This window comes from Motacilla alba, chromosome 5 (genome assembly GCF_015832195.1).
Source record: "Motacilla alba alba isolate MOTALB_02 chromosome 5, Motacilla_alba_V1.0_pri, whole genome shotgun sequence".
Classification (NCBI taxonomy): domain Eukaryota; kingdom Metazoa; phylum Chordata; class Aves; order Passeriformes; family Motacillidae; genus Motacilla; species Motacilla alba.
Window position 1 is genome coordinate 55,191,768 of NC_052020.1, and position 23,110 is coordinate 55,214,877.

The 23,110-nt window shown below is 40.6% G+C and overlaps 1 protein-coding gene across 3 annotated transcripts in view; it reads left to right on the forward strand.

The window, feature by feature from the left end:
* The window catches only part of ESR2 (estrogen receptor 2), a 41,033-nt gene that overhangs the window by 12,251 nt on the left and 5,672 nt on the right, over positions 1 to 23,110 (forward strand). For 2 of the 3 annotated variants that reach the window (XM_038138482.1, XM_038138480.1), the window contains exons 3-7: positions 2,900 to 3,075; positions 6,289 to 6,405; positions 14,619 to 14,918; positions 20,113 to 20,251; positions 22,750 to 22,883. In XM_038138482.1, coding sequence (XP_037994410.1) covers positions 2,900 to 3,075; positions 6,289 to 6,405; positions 14,619 to 14,918; positions 20,113 to 20,251; positions 22,750 to 22,883 — 866 coding nt within the window. The remainder of the gene's footprint in view (positions 1 to 2,899; positions 3,076 to 6,288; positions 6,406 to 14,618; positions 14,919 to 20,112; positions 20,252 to 22,749; positions 22,884 to 23,110) is intronic. The other variant, XM_038138481.1, reaches the window with a different exon arrangement.

Here is a 23,110-nt window from a genome sequence, read left to right on the forward strand (position 1 = left end):
AGTCATCAGCTATTTGTATGGATATGGACGGACTATTGCTCATGCAGCTGATGATGACCTAACTTAAAGAGAATCAAGAAATTCTGGAGTATAATCTCTTTTTCACAGAATGGTTTGAATTGAAAGGTGTCTTAAAAACCATCTAGTTCCAACCCCTCTGCCATGGTCAGGGGCACCTTCCTCTAAACCAGGATGCTCAGAGTAGAAGGATGACCAGGAGAAAATCGGTGATTTATTACTTTAAGTGAAGTCTTAATTAATTTCTAGAAAGGTAGTACTTCTATATAGAACCCAACATCATAAAACAGAGAGGAGTACTAGGAGGTGTAAAGCAATAAATCTTTCACCATGAGGCTCCTCTGCGGCCCCCAGGGTACATCCCCTGTTTTCCTGCATCCTTTGGTGCAGGAGCATGGTGGGCATCCATCCAACCACTTCCAGCTCACCTGCAGGACCTGGCAGCTCATTCCTCTGCTGAGCATGCTGGGGTGCCCCAGTCCCAGAGCAGCTGGGACATGGTCTCTACCCCACGTGGGGCTGCCCTCTCTGGATTGCCCTGTGTGTGGAAACGCTGCTGGAGCAGCAGAGTCTCAGGGTATGGGGTGTTTACCTGGCAGCCCCTGACTCTTTGCAGGCTCTGTAGCCCTCCCAGACAGACAGCCTGATGAACTGATGGGGTTTGAGCCTCCTGGTGTGAGGCTGCAGCTGTCACAGATGAGTGGCCCTGGTGCTGCTTGGCCCGCAGCAGGAATTTGTTCCAGATGGTTCTGCTGTGTGCAAGCTGTTTTGCCACAGTCTGAGGAAGCGTTGCAGCTTGCTTGTGTGCAGGGTGGCTCTTGTTAAACTTCTAAGCAAGGAAAGAAAAAGTGCTTTTTAAATGCACTTTTCATGACTAGGAGGTAAAAACTGACAATCCTCACCCAGATGTTGTGGTGTGTGTTTTTTCTTTATTTTCATCCATAAGATCAGTGCTTTATCAAGGGCAATAAACACTGTTATCCACAGCATATCAATCAGTCACAGAGAGGCTCTCTCAGCTAATTTTGAGCCTCTTCTGACCCTCACGATTGGATAACACTTCCCAAGTAAAGCTTAAAAATATACCTCTTTTACTAATGTGAAACACTGAGTCACATTTGCCTCCAAATACAGGGGAATAGAAAGGAATAGGAATGCTCTTCCCTCCTTTCATCAGCAGCATTTTAGGCCTGTGTGATACAGCCCCTTTACTCTTGGGGAGAGTTCCCCCTTGCTGGTGTTCCCAGCATGGCAGAGAGGGAAATAACTTCGTGATTCACCAACCCACTAATGAGGTGTGTGTGTAATCAAAGAGCCAGCTTGTTAAATACTTAAACACTCCTCTGCCCTGCTGTATCTGAATGAATTCACATTTTAAAAAAATAACCTCTCAGTAGCTTTATTATACAACAAATATCTTAATTTTTCTGTTTTGAAATTTGCTCCAAGAAGCACCTTTTTCTCCTTTCCAAATTTTTTATCAGGAAATTGGAGCACGTTCCCCTCAAAAACTTATGAACTTGATGATTTTCAGTTGGCATGTGGGTGTATTTGTCCTTACCTCCTGTCATGAAACCAGCACAAAATCTACTTTTAATATATTAGTTAAAGCCTCTTTGACAGCACTTTCAGCATGTTTCCACTGTTCTGTTTAAACTTGCCCTTGTTCTGTAGAAGTCATTAACCATGCTACCTGCTGTCTTACCCCAACTGATTTTTCTTCTCCTCCCTAATCCTTCTGGAAGGTTGGATGAGGAAAATTCTAGAGTTCCTAAGTTCTGCCTCTATGCTTAAGTTTATACCTGTAAGTTGACTGTGCACCATTCCTTTTCTCAAACTCTGAGCTGCTCAGAGTTTGCACATGACATTTTTTTCTCTCTGTCTAGAAGTTCTATTGACCCTGAAAGCACAATGTGCAAAACCCACCAAGAAAATGAGGTCCAGTTATAAAGGATGTAGTGGATGTACTTCCTGTACCTAAACCCAATGTTACTGATAATCTAAGCTCCTTTCCTCTTTTGTTTGTTTACAGGATCTTGGTGTCAGGAATTGGCTGTTTTTTCATGATTTTTTCTGTTTTAATTTTAATCCTTTCATGTAGAAAAGTTCCTGTATGTTGGAGTTATTCAAATATTCATTTTTGCAACACTTCAGGGATGTCTGTTTCTTACTAATTTATATAAAGCAACACTTTCTTTAACATATTGAAGTATTTTATTAATTGTATTTCTTTATTCTTGTGTTCAGACCTCTTTTTGTTTAGCATTAGGGTGATTAACGTGGGCTGTCACCTTGAACAGAAAACTTTGCCTGGCATCATGAGTTGATCTTGTAGGCTGAGATTCACACCTCAGTTATCTGTCTCCAGACTGTCATTGATTAAGCCTCATGTAAAGGATGAAGCACTTGAGAATGGATGCGTGTTGTAATTTTGCCTTGCTAACAGGACAGAGCAATTGCAGCTCTGTTCATTGTAGCATTCATAATGTCAGTCTGAGCTGTCTGAGTTCTCCTTTTCCATGTAAAGCTCTCAAGAGGCAAAATCCACTTGGTTCACAAATTCCTAGACTTGCATATTTCCAATAATTCTTCAAGACCCATCAGCTTTCCGTATGATTTTTCCCAGGGTTCATGTGATTGATTCAGCAGCAGTCCAGTTTTATGCCTAAATCCTTCTAGTGTGTCATCCCTGGGATCAGACTACATGCTTTAAATGCTTTATCTTGTCAGAAAAGGCTTAGCAGTGTTTCACACTATCCTGTGTTCAGGAACGTGAAGGCTCTAGAGAGAAAGAATAGAAGACAATGAAAAATTATGAAACTCTTTGCAGTGCAGTTTAAATTTTTCCTCTTTTGTAACAGATGTTTTTCTCTTTTATCAGAGAAACATTAAAAATAAAAACTACTGGCAATGACTGTACAAGCCCAATTGCAAATAATCCTGGCTCAAAAAAGGATGCCCACTTCTGTGCAGTCTGCAGTGATTATGCTTCAGGATACCACTATGGGGTCTGGTCCTGTGAAGGCTGCAAAGCATTTTTTAAAAGAAGCATTCAAGGTAGGACAAACAGGTTTTGATAATTTGCTTAAATAAATTGTTTCACGTGACTGGGAGCTGCAGCAGTTGACCTAGTAATGAGCTGGTGAAATCCTGGTGTCTGGTGCTCCATGCTGAAAATAGAGCAACACATGATTTGGCTCTTTTATCTCTTGGCTCTGATGTTATCAAGATCTGGAAATATTACAGAGTGAGCAATTGATTTCTTTAGAGAAGAGGTGGAATGCACAGCACAGTGAGGCCCTGCAGCACAGGCCTGGCTGGGGTGGCACTGCAGACCTGTGAATCTGATGGGAGTTTGTAGTAATTGAGAATTAGTTGTCATAGGCACAGTAAGAGTAGGCAATTATCTGGAGACTTTGCTTGCTGGGAGCTCTTCTTGGCAAGAGTCTGTTGCCTGGAGCTGTGGAATCATAGTATGTAATATCTACACACTATGGAGGATGGAAAAATATGTGTAGCATATATCAGGTACTAACCTGATTATCATTAATGCTCAGCCCTCTCCCCCTCAGAGCCTGCACTGCTGGATCTCTTACCCTGCCAAGTCTCTCTATCTAAGACTTCCACTTCCATGTTTAAACTCTTAAATATTTGGTATTTAGTTCAAGTTTGCTGCGTGGCTGCAGTGTGAATTAAGCGTGGGGCTCCACATTTGCTGTCACTGCCAGTGGAAGTCACTCAGGCACTGTACTGCAGCTTTGGGGCACTTAGTTTCTTTAGCCTTGGCCTAGTTATCCTGATCTTTGGCCTCATCTTGGGTCTTTTGGTGGAAAATCATTTCTGTTGACATTGGCTGCTACACGTGGATATCAATGCAGAAAATCCTGCTGCTGTTTGATCTTTAATGCTCCTCTTCCTCTTCTGCCTGCAGAGACTTTAGGAATCTTCAGATATTTTCTTTTGCTCAGTATGGCAGAGAGGGTGCCACTAGGAGAATCAAATTTAATTCAGAACTTGTTTTGCCTTTTCAATTCATTGTGCAGATTCTGCACAGGTGAATACCAATTTCTACAAGCTGGTGCAAGTACTGTGGATTTCTAAAATAATTGAAGAGACCTTTGTGTCCAGTTTGTCACAAATGGAGACAGAATTTGATCTCAAGGCGTTCTCTGTCAAGTCAATGCTTTGCCTGCTCTGTGTTGCTCACATGTACTTGGGCCACCAGCAAGTTACCCACTGTGGTCTTTTGTGCCCCTCAGTGTACCCTGTCAGGTAATGGAGTTTGTAATTCAAATGAAAGAATAAAAAAAGCAAATAAAATAAAGCCAGTTCTTGGCATAAAACACTTACCAAGTACTCAGTTGCAAGAGTTGTTATGCAGGATATTGTGTATTAAAATGAAAGATTTCTTGGCCTGCTATAGACTAAAATGTCAGCCTTATTGAAGAAATCAAAATTAAAAGTATGACTGAGCAACTGTGTGTGGTCTCCTTGGCTTGTCTGAGTCTGTAGTGTAGTCTGTCCCACATGGGTGAACATCTGCCTGCAAGTTAAATTTTCCCAAGGCCACGAGAGTTTTAAATCACTTTATATTCCTGGGTGCAGCAGAGAGCTTCCTCCTCCTCTCCCTCCATGTTGTGTGAAGAGTGAAAGAAATAATTTGTTTTTCAGTCGTATCTGCCAGTAAGAAATGGGACAAACTGTAATGTGACCTCTTCTTTTTAAAATTGTTGGTTCAAAAATTCAAGGTTAAAATAATTCTAATTTTGCATGGCAATAGTCACAATGGTTCAGTTAAATAATTACTCTTGGGGACATGAGCTCTTGGATTTTCACCAAGTTAAAAAAAAAAAAAAGTCACTCTAGTAGCTGTATTTTTGCCTGATCTTATTCTTGGATGGGGAAAAAAGAAAAACCAAACAGATTTAGAAAGCAGCCTGGGAGAAAAGATATTAAGAAAAGTAAATGAGCGAATATTTTTTGCATCCTTTGGTAATTGCTGCAACAGATAGTTCCACTATTTGGCAGGAGATGATTCAACTGTATTTACACCAGGAGTGTACCCAAGTTCAGTTTACAGTAATAAACCTTTGGACCAGATTATTGATTAATGAACTACAGTAACCTAAAGTGGTTTGGGTAGGAACGAGGTGATATGGGAAAGAATAAGAAGAGACCAAAAGAGGCTGCAGTGAAAACTGATGCAAGTAAGATAAACACTTGTCCAGAATATCTAAAATTTACACCCTCTCCTTGTGCTTTTCTTTGTAGTTACAGGATGCATTATTTCCTACCAGTCTGCTTTTATCTTGACTTTTTTTTTTTTTTTTTTGTTAACTTTGGTCCAGGGTCAATCCTCCAAAGGCTTCTTCATTCCTGGAACTCACCATGTCAGAGTTCAGTAAATAGAGGTGTAGTTTACTTAAATCTTTGCAGGACTGAAACTGCTCTTTTCAATTCTGCTGAGGGGGGGAAAAAATAAAAGAAAATCTGGTATCTGCCAGCTACAGACTCCCAATATGCAGTACGAAATTGGAGGTTGGAAACAAATTTCCACAAGAGCATGTGTTCCATTTTCAAAAAATTAGTTGGTTTTAGAAGGTGCTCAGTTATCTGACAGTCACCGCTCTAAAGCTGAGTAATGCTGTCTGGTTAATTTTGAGGCCACAGGCTGATGTTTAAAATATAGGACAAATATTCATTTTTGCATCAGTTAAAATAATGGAGCTTAGATATATGCACACAAAAAAGCTGAATTGTTTAAAGTAGAGTGATATATGGTCTCCTCGAGCCAGGTCTCACAAGCTCTTGGAGATCTATATCACACCTAAGACAGCTCAGCTACCTTAGAAGGTACAGAATCAGCAGGGTGGCTTCTGTGGTAGTGTTGGAAGCAGAAAAGTTTTAATAAAAGGCAAAATAACAAAACTCTTTGCAGAGAAAAACCGAGCCAGGGCAAGAGGTTCTTGCTCCTGGTAAAACACCTCACAAAAGCGATTAGTTTCTTTGTTCTCTTCTTTTTCTAGTAAATTGCTAGGGCAGGACTTTTTGGCTTCTGTCCAGTTGGCTATCCTTAAGTTTGAGGTGAAGTCCCCAAGGTCCTCTGAGGTGTCTTTTTACCGAATTGAGGAGAGAAATTTCTGGGCTTTTTTCCTTTTGAAGGAGACAAAGGATAGTTTTGTCACTCTGTCAACAGGGGGCACATTCCTGATTTGGGCAATGACCAAGATGGTTGGAAATGTTAAATTTTCCCTTCTTTCCCTGCTGCAGGACACAACGATTACATCTGCCCAGCCACCAACCAGTGCACAATAGACAAAAACCGGCGCAAGAGCTGCCAGGCGTGCCGGCTGCGGAAATGCTACGAAGTGGGGATGATGAAATGTGGTGAGTTTGGCATGGCTGTGCTCTTAGCATGGGTTTTGCTGGTTTTGGCTTTTTCTTCCCTTCAGCCAATTCTGTATCTTGTTTCTCTTGGAATCCTAAGAAGGCACAACAACTAAAGCAGGTTTTATAGGAAGGAATTATCTGACTCTTAAACTGAAGAAGATTTGTCATTTTTCAGACCTGTGAGAGGGGGCAAGGTGTGGGTTAAGAGTGAAAACCATATAACCACTGCGGAGCTTTGGGGAGGCAAGTTACTTCCATGCCATGCAGAATGGGTAATCAGGAGCTGCTGCTTCCAGAACCTTCCAGAGCCAGCCTCTGCTCATGTGAGGTAAAGGAGCCTGTGCTGTGCTCTGCTGCACTGCAGGAGCAGCAGTGACACATCAAAGCAGCAGTTAATTAACCCAGTATTCCACCTCTGACAGTGGCAAGAGTGGGTGCCTCAGGAGGAGTGTAGGAATGAGAGCAGCTCCTGTGTGGAATTCCTGCTGTCAGCTCTCTGTTTCCAAAAATTAGTGGTTGGAGACATTAGGAGAATGAAAGATTTTCAATTGTCCCTCTTTTTAACCCTAGAAAGGCTTAGAATCTACAACATTCCTCAGCAGCTTGGAACCCATCCTGGGAGGAACCAGCTCTCTGGTTGTCAGGCTTTTGCGGGGGGCTTTGGTGGGACAGTGAGGGAAAGGCATTGGGAGGGCAGTTCCTTTTCTTGAACAAGCTATCTTCAGATGATGCCTCATGGCTCTTCCACCAAAAGAAATAGTGAACCACCACTGTTTGTCACTGCACTACTCAGAATTATCCAGCCTTTTCTTTTATCTGTCTTATACTTACAGCAATGTGACTTCTATGCAGTTGATCATTTATAGATGATATTTTCAAGGTTACTTTTAAGAAGAAAATTATTTGAGAAATGTTTCAATCTAATTATGTTTACAGTCAAGGTTTGCTGTTTCTTATAGATTCCCTAATGTATGTAATAGAAACAGCCTGGGAAAATAACCCATGAGAACACTGGAGTGGACAGGGGAAGGTCCCTGTGCTTGGCTCTCCATGATTTGCAGGCGTGCATCTTGTTTCATCCCATTTAATGCAGATACCTATTTCTGTTTCAAAACTAGACTCCATTTTCATCCTCCCACAGCTTTGATCTGCAGACAGTTTGCAAAATATGACTTCTTTCATTAAGAACATTGTTTAGAACTTCAGCCTGCATTTATTGCTGAACAATTAATGTCCATTTTTTCTTGCAACAACATTGTCTTTTAGCATAGAGGCTCCTCTTCTCTTTGTTGTTAATGGCCTGGTTTTGTTTAAGGACTGCATCATATCCTCTCACAACCTCTGTTTTAGTTGGCTAAGTAAACCAAGAAAACTTCTCCTCTTGAAAAATAGATGAATCTGGAAATCATCAGTGTAGCTTGTCCCTCCACCTGCTCCAGGCAGAGATAACCCAATTTGCACTCGGATGCCCAGAATCATGGACAGCATTCCAGTCACTCTCCTCACTGCAGTAGCACTGACACATTTCTGTTGCTGCAGGAGCTTTCCTGGCTCACACCCCAGGATCCTATTTGCCTTTTTCAAGGTAACATCATGCTGGCAGTTCATAATCACTCCATGATCTGTTATGACTGCAGTCACCCCATTCATTTCTAGCTGACAACTCCCAGAGTAGAACTGAAATTTTAACTGTTCCTTGTATTATTTTTGTACTCCTCAAGTACATTTAGTTTCTTCTGCTCAAGTCAGATGCTTCTGTCTATGTGAAGCTCCTGTCTTTTCCTGCAGTGTTGGTGCATCTCAACTTTATTGGTGTTGGGTCTTACCTCCAGCAAGGAAAGCCTTATGCCTGCAAAAAAAGATTCCTTTCAAAATCTTTCTGAATTGTGCCACTGTCTTTTGGTCATTTTTATGACTCAGAATTTTGCTCAAAGTTTTTTCAAGGGAGGTTTCTATGAAGCCCCAGTTCTGGAGCTGGAAAGGTTAGGTAAAGATTGATTCCATAATGATATTATAAGGTAGACCTCCACAATGCTTGCCTTAAATTAATCCTTTTATTCTAGCTGTCCAGAAAGTCCTGGTGTGTGATTAGACCTCATAGGCACTGTGGTATTACAAGTAATAAATTATAGTATGCACTCATGTCTTAGCCTGTGTTCCCTTGAATCTTGTAACATATTCAGAAATATGTTTTTCTACTGTAATGATTGTCTGCAGGACATTGATGACTATGCCAGACAAAAAAAAAAAAAACAGATAGAAAATATAACTGAAAAAACCTCTCTATTTTAAAATAATTAGTTTTTTAAATAGTAGCACTAAAGCTTGAAAATCTTGAGAATTTAATTTGAGAATCTGAACAATTTATTTTCAGAAAAAAGAACATAAAAATTACTCAGAACTCTGAGTCACCTGATGAGTTAAGTGGCAGCTGTGAGTAATGCTGGTCTATGGACACATGGTGACAGACATTTAAACCAGACAGATTTTAAAACAGTATTTCTTGCATGAGATGTAAATGCCATTTCCTGCAGACCAGAGCCATTATCTCTCAGACATTTTCTCACAAGAACTGTGCTTTAATAAAAACTTTTTATTGTAGAAAGCCTTAAAAGAGAACACTTTGTTTTTAATGGAGGCTTTTCTGCATCTCTGCCCCTTTCTGAGGTCACTTAGTGAAAGGATTGGTTCACATCTGCTGAAGCCCTGATGGGATGGAATGGTTTGTGAGTGCATTTTTGCTCAGTGGAGACTTGTGTCCAGCAGAAGTGATAAAAGAAGTTCAATTTCCACTTTGTAGTTTGAGAGCTCTTCATAAAATCTTGGCTCCATTCCCCTCATACCTTTAAATCCTCGCTTTGCATATTATCAATAGACTACTGGAAACACACACTTAGGAGCTTGTTCAAAACAAGTTTGTGTGCCTAAATCCGATTAGGCAGAACAGGCCATCTTCCATACAGTAGGAGAAGGCAGAAAAGTGTTGCTCTACAGCTTCTTGGTCTGAAACTCTCTTGGATGTCATCACCTTCAGAGATGTTAAGAAGTCAGCCCAACAAGCCACAGGTGTAGGTATGATATTTTATGAAAATCCCTTTGCTAGGATTTTCTTCTCCTGAGAAGCTGAAGGGCCTCAGCTTCAAGTGTAAACAATTTGTTATCTGCTGCTGTGGGATGCAGCAGGTGCTTCCTCGATTGCTCAGTGTGGGATGTTTCTACTTGGTGGCCAATCGAGGAGGCAGCAGCTCTCAAACTCTCTGGGAGTCACAGAACTTTGTTATTGATTCCTTTCTATTCCTGTCTCACCTTCTGATGAATCTTTCTCTCTGTTCTTTGTAGTATAGTTATAGTGTAGTCTTTTTTAATGTAATATATATCATAATATAATAAACCAACCTTCTGAAATGGAGCCAAGATCTCCCCTTCACCAAGTCCAGACTGCCCTGGAGACCCATGGCAATAGAGGCCAGCTTGGGGGTGCCTTGTATTGAGGTGATACTGGATTTTCTTATGAAATATACCATCATTGCCCAAAGCACAAGGGTCGTAGACATTGCATCTGCCAATTCCTCTGCAGGAAATCTATGTTCCCTGCTGTTCCAAACAAGGAAGCTACTGCTGAAGTTTGGCAGTAGGACTCCTAACAGTGGTAGAAAAATAATTAACAAAGAAATTGCACTGTCATTAGGAACAAAGAAAACAGAAAAACTGCTGTAAACTCTGCCCAGAAAACTTGAATAAAACAGACCAAGACAAAACTTATCTTCCCTTGGAACCTTCTGGTGTTTACCTGGAGAGCTGAAAGGGACTTGGACTGTTTGTCAAAGGCAGTGAAGAAGAGGGGAGTTGCTTCATCACTTTTCACTCCTGGAGCAGATCCCTGCTCTGCTTTTGGTTTGCTTCCTGAGGCTCCAACAGACCCTCTTTCACAAGGAGTTTTCAGTTTCCCTGACTTTTGTTTCCCTCCTCTGCACTGCTCCTGTATCTTTTTCCCATGTGTCTGTTCTCAACATGTTGAAATTGTTCCGAAGGTAAAGCTCCTTTCATCCCTGAGTGAGGAGGCTGAGAGGCCACACTCAAGTGATGGAGAGATGCTGTTCTTGAATCATTTGACAAGTTTGCAGGAAGGAAAACGGATTTCTCTGTGGGCTGGCTCAGGATTTGGCCCTTTCTCCTGCGTGTGGCTGCTGTGTGCAGTTGAAATACTGTAAAGTACTTTTCACACAGAGAATAAGTGGGGTCAAAATGTTTCAAGGCATTCTCTGGACATCAGCTGTATTAATTGAATTTCAGCTTTTATAGCAATCACTATAATTTCAGCTCACGTTCTCATGTGCACACAGGCAGACAGCAGCTCCTTTGTCAGTGGCTCTACTCTTGAGAATTCAATTTGAGAGTCTGCTCTGGGGTACGTACTCCCCAGAACATCTGCATTTGCTTTGAAAGGTGACTGCAGTGATCATGATTTACCAACGTGTATTGGAGCAGGTTTGCACTCACAGTTTTTCAAAAACTGATTATAAAATATTCAGTGGTAGGATCTGCAGTTGCTACAGAACTGGTTAGTTATGTGAACCATTGCCAGGAACCAAAATCAGTATGAAGGGCAACGTGCCATGTAACTGCCTACCATATCAGACAGCATTTGTGATTTTCAGAGAATTTGCAAAGCTTGAAAAATAGTGTGTTTCGCTGCCAGTAATACCTGCTGTGGCTGAGTGAACAACAGGCTCATTTTAATGACCTTTTTTCAATGTGCCTCACTTCTTATATCTTGGGGTCATTTACTCATGGTCTGCGGTGCTGTAGCTCAAGGTCTTGCCCTTGGTCCAGCATTCTCAGCTGAATACAGCAATTTTCTTGCACAAAATAGCTCTAAATAAGGAGAGTGTGGTAGGAAGAATGAGGGATTTGATCATTTTGCACTTCTGCAATTGCCTGAATTACCTTTATAGAAATGAATATTAGATTTTTAAGAACAGTTAGGGAGTTTCTAGTAAAGTCAAAGATAGCCCCTAATCTGGGAAGCTGTATTTTATTTCTCTGCCTTTACACGCATTGATCCATATCTCTGTATCTGCTTAAGCAAAACTTTAGGCTGGTCAATAATTATTTATGACATATAGTTTTATACACAGTTATACATGTCTGTTGTATGCTAATATATATATATAAAATTTCTTGCTCCTGCCTAAACTTTGGATTTGAATAGAAAGAAAAGAAGCTCCTTTATGTTGTTGAAAGCTGTTGCTGTAACTGGAAAACTGGTGTTTTCTGCTGTGTCAGCTGACTAGAAAGTTTAAATGTAGCTTTCTTTTACTTGAAATGCAAGCAGAAAAAAACAGAAAGTGTTAATAAATGGTATCTCTCTTAAGTATCTTTTATGCACACTGCTTGGTGATTCAGCCTACTTCTGCTTTGGCAATATGTGATGAATAAAAAACACCACAAATAACTCAGAATCTGCTTTGGTTGGGTTTTTTCCCACCTTGTTTCTGTCAACAGTTATATTTTCTTTAGTAGCAAGTTTATTATGCAAAAATGTAATACTCCTAGTCTGGTTTTCTGCACTGGTAATGTTATTATAGAAATTTGGTATATGTTTTAAATTGAGCATATTTTATATAATATAAGTCGGTTATATAAGAAACTCGATTCAGTTAAAGAACCTGAAGTAATTTAAAGGGGTTTGCTAGTTCCCAGTAAGAACCCTCCACAAGTCTTGAGACCTTTAATATTCTCAAAATCATAACCTGATTGAATCATCTTTAGAGGGAGCACTGAGTGCAGCTGTGCAGATGGAAATTGTTCAAGATTTTGTCAATTGGAACAGAATGCTGAAGTTCTTTTAAAATTGCTTTTAAATTTGATTTCTTTGATATTCATTAAAGTATCTGCTCAATTATCTGTGTGTTTATATTTTCTATTTATTTATATAAGCTCAAATTTGTATTCATAGGCTACAAAATGTTATTTAAAGATCTTTACAACAGTGAATTGGAAAGGATAACTCAGATAACACATGTCACAGAGCATTTGGAATTTTTGGATAGCCCAAGAAAATTTTTACTCTATTCTACCCATGGCTTTTATTCCCTTTGCTCTTTTTCTTGTTCTGTATTTCAAGGTGCCCCTGGGAAATGTGCTTCATGTTTCTAAATAGTGAAAATAATGTGCTTTCTTTCTTTGTGGTTCTGGTCTCTCGCATGCTGTGGAGATCAGAGCTATGCAGCTCTGCAGGCAGAGCACCCTGGCACCTGGGCATCTCCTCAGCTGTCTCCAGCTGCACTCTCATTCCAGTTGCCTACTTCCCTCTCAGCCTTTACTTTTTGTCTTCCCTGATGGAAAATACATACTTTCTGTGCAATACATGATTTCAAAACAGACCACTTCCAAAACATTCTAGTGTTTTTTGGAAGCTTACAAACCTCTTCAAGATTTTCCTCTTGATCTTTGTGCATTAGTCAAGAAATGAGGCTTAGCAGAGAGTTCACTACATTACCCAGGTGTCTTTGTAGAAAATAGTCTATGCCTTGGTGGCCTTTGGCTCTCTTCAGGAAGGATTTGCCCAGACTGATGGTGGAAGAAATTGCTTTGTCACTTCTGTAGTTCTGCAGGAAACCTTTTTTTTGGCTATTTTCATCAAGTCTCATTCCATGAATCTACATAAGGTAATGTCTCATGCCCTGACTGTCTCTGCTGGTGTGCTATCTTCCCTTAGTTGCTATTCATCTGCTCTGGCAACTTCTAGCTAGTTGTCGTTTGGATAAACATTTGGTTCTACAAATTATTTATTTCCTTCACTCCATTATTTGTGCAAATATCCTGTCTGCACTCAGCCCAATTCATCATACCCATATCCCTTTCAAAGTTGCAAACCCATCCTTTCTCCAAACGGTGCAGGCCTGAAGCTGGACTTGCAGCTGAAAAATACTTCCAGTTCCAAATGGCCTGTCCCGCTTGGATAGCTCTGTGCCTGAGTCTGCTCATCAAACCAGCTCTGCCTGTTGGGCTTCCCCAGTTTCTTGGATTTCCAGGGAAAGTGTGTTCTCCAACACTGAGAACTTTAATTAGAACTTCTTTAACTTTCTCCTGTATCCAACGTAGTTTACTGAAGTGAGAGAGTGAGAGCCGTGGACAACTGAAAGATAAACATCCGAAAAATCCTGGAAGACTCAGTTGGTTCTTATTCAGACAGGTTGTTCCTGACTGGCCTTTGCATTCACCCCTCTCACAGACTGACCCAAATGCTGTTTCACAGGACTATGACCTGAAAAGCCACCTCCACCTGGGGCTCCTCTGCCACATGAGCCTGAGAGTCTGCATTCACCCAGCATCTTATTTAGCAAGCCTTGTCAACAGTATCTGAAATTATTTTTTCCCACTGCCCTTATTTTTAATTTGTCTTCTGTTTGGACCTCTTTGCTAGCTGAAGTAGAACTCTAGCTGAGTATTTTATGAATGTTGTGGTTTTGGAGAAACTTTTAGACTCTTTCCTTGGAAGCTATACAAAAACAGGTAACAGTGATGCTACCAGTAACACTGACCAAGAATTGGACAATGTTTAGATTTGTCAGAATAAACAATTAATTAAATCTGGGAATGAAAAGGACTGCTCTTTGCAACAGAAATAGCCTTCTGCAGACAGAGCTTCACACAGGGTGTTTGCTCTTAGTTGTAGATATTTGAATTCCCTTTGGAGAAGCTCCTGCTGGCTTTTTGAGGCATGGGGAGAAAATGGGTTGAATCTTGTGAATCCCTGGCTGATCATCCAGCTAACTTTGAGGCCCAGCTGTGCTTGTTCCTGAGGCATTTAATCTGTAACCTGGCCCAGACTTTCAAGTTTTTTATTCCTCCAGATTATATTTAAAGCAAAATTAACAATCAGCTATCTTTATTTGCCTTTAAAGATCTGATTTATATCTTTTTGATGTCAATGGGAGTTTTCCACTGGACTTTTGAAACCGAGTTAACCGAGGTTCAAAAGCAAACATTTTTTAACTTTATTTTTGTTCAGCAGAATAAACAAAACCCCTCAGCTGAAGTCAGTGGGGACAAAATGCTGTGCGTCCTAGAAGCTTAGCGTTCAATATCACAACATCCAATATTAAAGAGTTTTCCTCCCTCTCCCCAAACATTTGGGTTTACATGAGGGAGGAAAATTCTGTGGGGAGAAACTCTTCAATGCAACCTCATTCCTCTCGTGGCAGGCTCACGGAGAGAGCGCTGCGGGTACCGCATCCTGCGGAGCCACCGCGGCGCCGAGGACCGCGCGCACTGCCTGGGCAGAGCCAGGAGATACAACGAGGCGGCCACGCGGGTCAAGGAGATCCTGCTGAGCGCCGTCAGCCCCGAGCAGTTCGTGCTGACCCTGCTGGAGGCAGAGCCGCCCCACGTGCTGGTCAGCCGGCCCAGCAAACCCTTCACCGAGGCCTCCATGATGATGTCCCTGACCAAGCTGGCGGACAAAGAGCTGGTGCACATGATTGGCTGGGCCAAGAAGATTCCTGGTGAGGAATTCAGGCTTGTTTTTGTTTGTTGTGGTCAATGGTTTTACCCAGCAACGTGTCCTTCTCTGCTCTGGTGTGACAGAGCAGCACAGTAAGTGCGCGGTATATGTGAAAACGCCAATCGCTTGTTTTTAGAATTTTAAAAGTTTAATAGTAATAAAATGGTTATAAAAATAGTAATGTAATTAGAGTAATAAAAGTTTGGACAATTAGGATTTAGGACAATATGAGACAATAAGAACCAAGAGTTAAGGATGGTCCGGATACCTCTATCTGGGAAAATAGGCCTGAAAAAGGACCCACGTTTACAGAGGATTAACCCTTAAAAGCAACAGCCTGTTGCATATTCATACACCTCATACTTGATGCATAAATTCAATTCAAACAAAGGATTCTGTCTGTTCAGGGTCAACTTCTTCCTCTGAATCCTAAGGTGGCATCTTCATGGCTGAGCTAGGTGGGAAGAACTCAATAAGAGAGCAATAAATTCTTTTTCTCTGAAAGATTTAGGTGTCCTGGGGCTGCTATCTTGGTGTGAGTCCTCTCTTAGAAAAAGTATCTTACATAGCATAGTTTCTAGTTTAACATTATGTTATAACCTAAAACTATATTTAATACACTACTTAAGAAAATTAATATAGCATAATTTTCTAACATAACACATATCATATTCATTTTAATATTTGTGAAAAGCCAATCATAAAATACGCATTTTTCACAGTATAGAAGTCAAGCTTTTTATCTGCTAAGTAATGGAGAGTTTATTGCTCTCAGTAATTAACCTGGATGTTTTTTGATTTAGACACAATATAACCCATAACTTGCTGTCTGTCCTTACTCAAATACTTGTTCTTTTTGCCACAAAGCAGAGGTGGTGTTGTGTGTAATTTCTACCTCAGCTATAAACACCTCATTAAGCTGATTTAGAAGGTTCATTTAACAACAAATTTTTTCCTTGAGTCCTGATGGAAGGTTTCTAGTGGTTGATGAGAACTGAAAGGTTTCCAAGTCCTGGGTGTCTGCAATCGATTCATTTGACAGAGCTGTTACAGAAAAACATCAGTGGAGCTCAGTATTGATTTCAGATTTATCATGTGCACTCCTTCAAAACAAAAATCAGTAAGGTTTCTTTTGTTTGTTGGCAACACCCAGGACATGCACTGCAGTACAACTACCTGTGTCAGTGCCTGGAATGTCTCAAGTGTCTCCATGGCACCATGGCAATGAACCATTCCCACAAACCAGAAATGGTGAGCATTTGCAGTTCCTTCTTTATGAACTACCCATGGCTAAAACAGGCAGAACAAAAACTAAAAGAGAGCTGGAAGCATGGAATAATTGGAGGACTCGTAGCAGTATGGGACTTGATCCTGAGGTTCAGATAGAGTGCACTGCTGGGGGTCAGCACGCTGTGGATCCTCTCCTGGATTTTGTGCTGAAGGATTCAGCATGTGCTGGTGTGTGCCCTGCCCTTGTCATGGTGTGCACTGTAAAGAGCTGCTGCTGCTGGAGAACACTCATGGAAGCATGACAGGAACCCTTCCCTCCAGAAACACAGTGTGTGCACAGTGCAGGAAGCAAAGTTGGAGGAGAATATCTCATTTAATCCTTAAATTAGGAATTTAGCTGTCAGGGAAGCGCATCCTCTTTCAGGTCTAGGTGGAGTGGCTGATGTGCTTCCAGCTGCTGAGAACATCTCCCAGGGGCAGAGCACTCTCAGACACTGTGTTGGAGGGTCCAGGTGTGATGGGTTTGGGGTGTGCAGATTCCTGCTGAGCTGCTGGGGAGGAGATGTTTGCACCCCAGAGCGTCTCAAACCATGCTGGACATCTGCAAAGTGATGGTAGTTTTGTTGTCAATGTGGGATGTTTTAAAATTTATGAAGAGCCTGAATCCTTTAGACTTATTTTTTTGTGGCTAAAGAAACTCTGAAAATAACTGTGAAGTAAGTAATCGTAAGGGGTGGAACAGTATCTATTGTTATAATTTCTTGTCAAATCATAAAAATGTGATTAAAAGGTGCCATTTCAGAGGACTCCACTTAGCTATGTTTATCTGGTAGGAAGTGAATTGTAACAGAAAACAAGTCTTAGAAAATGACCTCATTTTAGCCAATATTTCAGTGGGAAAAAAACCCCAACCTTTTCCATTTCCTGATTATTATTAATTTCTATTTTTTAACCCTGAGGCTTTTTCTTTTTTTTTTTTTTTTTTTTTTTTTTTTTTTTTTAACAAACACACAAACCCAAACCTTCAGCCAGTTAAGATTAATTCTCTTTATTTTTTACAAGATCAGTTTCTAAACCAACCTTAATTTTGGCACGGGTCACTTTTAGTTTATTTTCAACATATGTCAAAAATAAAAACCTTTTCTTGGCAGTAAGGGAACTGTATGAAAAAACCCATTGAAGCAATCAGACCCTTCAAAACAGTTCTTGGGGATGCTGACACTTTGTTGTCTCTGTTTGTTTTTTCTGATCACTCCTGTTACAGAGAACAGAAATAAACAGCATTTTAGAGCAATGCCAAAAATAGATGGGATGTTTAACATGCACCCAATTATAAGTGACACTGCTGTATCACATGGCAGTTGGACCATTAACTTCAATGTGGACTGATTTTTTGTTTTTCATTAAAAAGTTGTGACGACTAAAGCTCAGGACATGGAATTTTATTTTTCAAAAGCTCTTGCCTGAAGGTAATCATGACCATCCCTGCCTGGTTCCTGGAGGTAATGTCTTAGGAAAAAAATAGAGAGCTCTTGACTAATGGCCCAGTGAGCAGTAATTTTATTTCTGAAAAGCTGAATATTTGCTTTTATGTACCCAGGTTAGAAGTCCATTTTCATCTCAAAGTAATTATTGGATATTATTTTGACACTCACTAGGGGTGAAAAAAAATTCCTTACTGTATTAACAGTAACTTTTTGCCTAAATAGGAAAAAAAGCATGTTTGTATTTTGTGGGTTTTTCATGTTTAATATTTAATGACAGTCTTTTGTTATGAATTTTACTCTGTGGCTGTATTTTTGTTCTGGACTTTCAGCCTAATGGAGTATATTTTTTTGTTGCTCAGTCAAATAGAAGCTGACATCTGGATTTTTTCCTTCTGAATTCCAAGTATTTTAATTTGCAGTTGTCATGCAGCAGAACACAGCTTCTATAATTGCCTTTTGCTTTGCTGACCTAGTCTAAAAGTATTTTACATGGTTCATTGCTGAATCTGTATTGCAAATCAATAAGATGTTGTCACAATATCTAAATTTTGATTCATTATGCAGCCCAGTGTGTTGCTGACCAGAGCAGTGTGTCTTTTCCTAGTTTTTACACATCCAGCACAAGTTTTTTTTTTCTTCTCTGTCTTAGCAATTTATAATTAAATTATAAGAAATAGAGCCCACAGTCTAAAGGACATGTAATACAACCAGAGAAAAATTATTAGTTTAATGTGGTCTGGAAGAAATTAGATGGGGCTCCTGAGGCTGCAGTGAAGGTGCAGTGTTTGCTGTCCTGCACCTTTGGAGCATGAGATTGTTAGAAAAAAGAGAAGTCGAGTCCTTCTAACAGCTGTGCTCAATGGCCATAGCTCCTACAGCTGCCACTGATAATGTGAATTTAGCAGATGACATCTGTGGTAAATCTGGATCCTCAAGAACCTGTAGATTGAACGCCGGGACTTGGTCTGACATCACTCAACTGAGAGAGTTTTTAAACCTGATAATTCCTTGTTTATCCTAGAGAAATCAGTCCATGGCAGTGTAAATGTTTATTTAAATATACTCTGAAATGTCTTTGGGCTGTTGTTTCCCAGGAAACTGGCACTGTCAGTTTTTGTACCATTTCACACTTCCGTGAATATTTTCCTGAAAGCAGTTCTAAGTGATGAGTGTGTGTGGCAGATAATCTGTTGTTGGCTGTGTTTTCTGTAGTAAATTCTGCGGCAGTGGAACCCAGGAGGGAAGGAACCACTCCTAGGCTCCTGTTTACCCTTACAAAACCAGAGGCAAGGCTGTACCAGCTTTGAAAGGCAGCACGTTCCGCAGTGATAAAATTGAGCTTTGCCCAGTTCATGTCAGCCCCCGGCTGTCACTGCCTGTCTTCCAGCTGAGTCGTGTAATAAGATTAAAATTCATGAAGCATTTGTATAAATTATTGACAGAGAGGTTCTTTGGCAGCCCAAACATCCTGTGTGTGTTTTAAGACCTCGGACACCCAGGAAGAACTTCAGGAAACCAGTCTGCCATGGCCAGGCTGTACCTGGATTTGTCACCAGGCAGTGTCAGAGATGCCAGCTCATCTGAAAACAGAGCACCTTTGCCGAGGGCCCGAGCTGAAGAAGCTCAGCTCTGAAAACTGTGGCCTGATCTTGTTTATGATCACTGAGCAGCTCTTCATCATATCTGTGTTTTCCTCCTTGACTGAACAGTCTGTTTTCCTACCCATGTTTTGATAATTTACACTTCTGATCTTTTGGTTTGGAGTGCATGAATTTTATTTCTCCAGTTTTTTTCTTTTGACTTCTAGGCATTATTTTTTTCTCCAGACATCTTTTTTTTTTTTTTTTTTTTTTTTTTTCCCCCTCAGGGGAAGAGAAAAGGTTGGCTGTGACTGTCTCTGACTTGTGGCAGTGCTGCAGTGTTGTCTGAGGCCTTGCTAAAAGTTCTGGAGAGAAATGAATCATAGAATCATTAAATGAGTTGGGTTGGAAGAGACCTTAAAGATTGCCTTCTTCCAACCCCCTGCCATGGGCAGGGGCACCTTCCCCTAGACCAGGCTGCTCAGAGCCCCATCCAGCCTGGCCATGAACCCTCCCAGGGATGGGGCATCCACAGCTGCTCTGGGCACCCTGTGCCAGGGCCTCACCCTGACAATATTTCTTCTAACATCTCTCCTCTTTTAGGACAAGGACATAAAGCAGGTGACTCTGCAGTCATTTGAGTTCCACCAGCAATATGGGACTAATTGCACTAAAACACCACTCTGCTTTATTCCAGATATTTTGTAGATCATGCTAATTGCAAATATTTTTGTTCTTCTTTGAAGTGGCAGCCTCTGCCACTTTGGATGTCAACGCTCCCTTATCTTCACAACCCATAGTTCTTTCTGGCTTTTTTGTTTCTCATATACTAATTTTTCTTTTTCAAAACAGGGCATTTAACAAGTTGATTTATTTTATGCTATTTGCATCACTTTAGGCTTTATTGATCTCAGCCTCTATGACCAAGTGAGGCTCTTGGAGAGCTGCTGGATGGAAGTTCTAATGATTGGTTTGATGTGGAGATCGATCGACCATCCTGGGAAACTGATTTTTGCACCAGACCTTGTATTAGACAGGTAAGAGGAATAAATTTATTGAGGACACTTCATATTAGTATGCTTGAAGGTGGGGAAGAGGATTAAACATGGCAGATGTTATTAATACTTCATCTAACAATGTCATTTACTTGTGCTTGTAACAACCATGTCCTAGGGTTCCTCCTCCTTCCAGGGCTTAAGGAATGCTAAGCTGTAAAATCGTTGTTGAACTTGTAAATCCCTGAACTCCTGTAGCACCGAGTGTGAAATTTCTCTGTATTTTCCCCATCTTTTGGTGGTTTTGTTCCCTTTGTTCCAGGTCTCTAGATGCTGAAGGTGTTGGTACAGCAACACAAGGCACTACATTCTTCATTTGTCCCTACATCCCTCATTAAAAAGAAGATACAGTGTCAGGCAATATTTTAATTATTTTAAATAGGTTTCCTGCCTGTTTTGTTCCTGCCACTACAGCAGACTTCATAGTTGGCTATAACAGTGAACATTGGAGCACTAGCTGAGAGGGATTTAAACACCCCTAGCTTGTTGTTGGATACTAAGAATATTTTTTCAAGGTACAGCAGGGTGTTTTCAAGTTTAGAGATTATTTCTCCATAGCATCATGTACCAGGAAGGAAGAATATGGATTAATAAGGATTTTTTTTACAGAACCTTGGAAGGATTTGACCTGAGCTTCACATTGGTAAAAAGTCAGGGAAGCTATGTACTGTCTTAGGTAGTTTTAAAATATCTTTTCAACCCAGGAAAATTCAGATTTGCACCAGTTCTGTGACTTGCAATCAATAATTATCATTGTAGATACAGACAGGCAAAAGGCTAATAAGGAAAAAAATTAGTGTATAAAATAGAGGAAATTAATATTATTTGCTCATATAAAATTCAATGCAAGGACGTGCTGCACTGTTCAGTGCAATGACCAGAAATTGATGAAAATGTACGATACATTTAATTGCTCAGGAGTTAATATGTGCTGAATAGAGTAAGAATATTTGATGCATTTCTTCATTTCCTCAAGACATGGCAGAGTGGGAGCTTACAAGTACCTGGGCATGCTGTAATTTTATTCAGGACATCCTTATGTGAACCTGGTCTGTAACTTGATTGTTTTTATCTTAGTTGAGCTTAGAATCCCAGAATGGTTTGGGTTGGAAGGGACCTTAATAATCATCTAATTCCACCCCCCTGCCATGGACAGGGACACCTTCCACCAGACCTTCTTTGGGCAACCTGTGCCAGGGCCTCAGCACCCTCACGGTCAAGAATTTCTTCCTAATCTCTAATCTAAACCTACTCTCCTTCCCTTTGAAGCCATTCCCTCTAGTCCCTCCAGGCCCTTGTCCAAAGCCCCTCTCCAGCTCTCCTGGAGCCCTTTTAGGCACTGGAAGGGGCTCTGAGGTCTCCCTGGAGCCTTCAGACACATTTCATACATAATCTTTGCAGACAATATTTCTCCAGAACCTCTGTCCTTGTTTTGAATCTGGCAGCTGTCTCTTCTTCTCTAAAGCTTAATATTCTTCTTTACTATGAGAAAGACAGGAAAACTGGGCAATAACCAATATTTTTTTCAGGCAGAACCTGCTGCCCTAGGTGGTGTTGCCTGCATGTTCTTGCCTCCAGCCTGAAGGCTCAGCACCTTTCTCTTGGGTTCCAGTAAATTTATTTTATTCTCCTGCACTGCTGTGCTTCAATCTGTCTTGTCTTAAAAAGATTACAGAGAAAAAAAATCTCCTGTGACAAAGAGGATAAGGAGCCTCCCTTTGAATACTGTTGTTGTAGAGCTTAATTACTTTTTTAGTAAAGTACATATAAAACAAAACTAAGAAAAAAACTGGAACAGCAACTTCAGTAGTTAGAGACTTGCCACTGCTGAATTTTAAACAAAAAGGAATGACTTGTTTGGGGCATTTTTCAGATCTAAAAATAGGACCACTTCTCATGTCCTAGATGGAGGAAGTTGCATTCTGTAAACACTTGCAAATATAAAAGTATTCAAACCACAAAACCCCAAATACCTTTCAATACCTACCCAGAAAAAAGTGCCAGGAGATAGGGACAAGAGTTGTTTTATCCCTTAAAAATGTCTTGCTATTCCAAGCAACTTATTTTAGGAACTCTTCCTTTTTTTACCAGGTCCTGAGGCCTCCATTAGGTACAAACATTATGTGTGGGTAACTCCTTATGAAACAAATCTGGAAAATTATTCAAGGTGGTACTGTGCCCTGCACTACAGGATTTCAAACTGATTATCCAGAATTATTCAGACTGCGAGGATACAGAAATAAGATCACACTTATGGCCAATCCTGCTTGCACTTTAATGAGAAAATCAGTTTCTTGTACATGCTGACCTTTCACACCAGTGTAATTTTCAATTCAGGTTTCATGACAGAGCCTTTTAAATTCTCCCAAAGATGAGATAAGATAGGCTTTCTGCAGCCTCCTTCATGCTTTGCCTTTTGTCTGTCTGAGTCAGTTCCTTAATTCTACTTTTTTGGTAACATGTTGAATGTGTTTCCATAGGGATGAGGGGAAATGTGTAGAGGGAATTTTGGAGATCTTTGATATGCTCCTGGCCATGACCTCGAGGTTCCGAGAGCTGAAGCTGCAGCACAAGGAGTATCTGTGTGTCAAGGCAATGATCCTCCTCAATTCCAGTGAGTATGTGCTTGGCTCTAGTACTGACCAAACTGCATCTTTCATTCTGAGGGTGCCTGGGAAATCAGCCTCAAAAAACCCAAAATGTCAAATGATAAAAAACTGTTGGAAGAGAATAATAGGAAAGGACTTGTCTCTGATAGATTGTAAAGAGTTTTGCTCAGGAAATTTCTAAGCTGTATAATTTACTGTATTCAGGGGCTATGTCCTGTTCTAAGAACTTCAT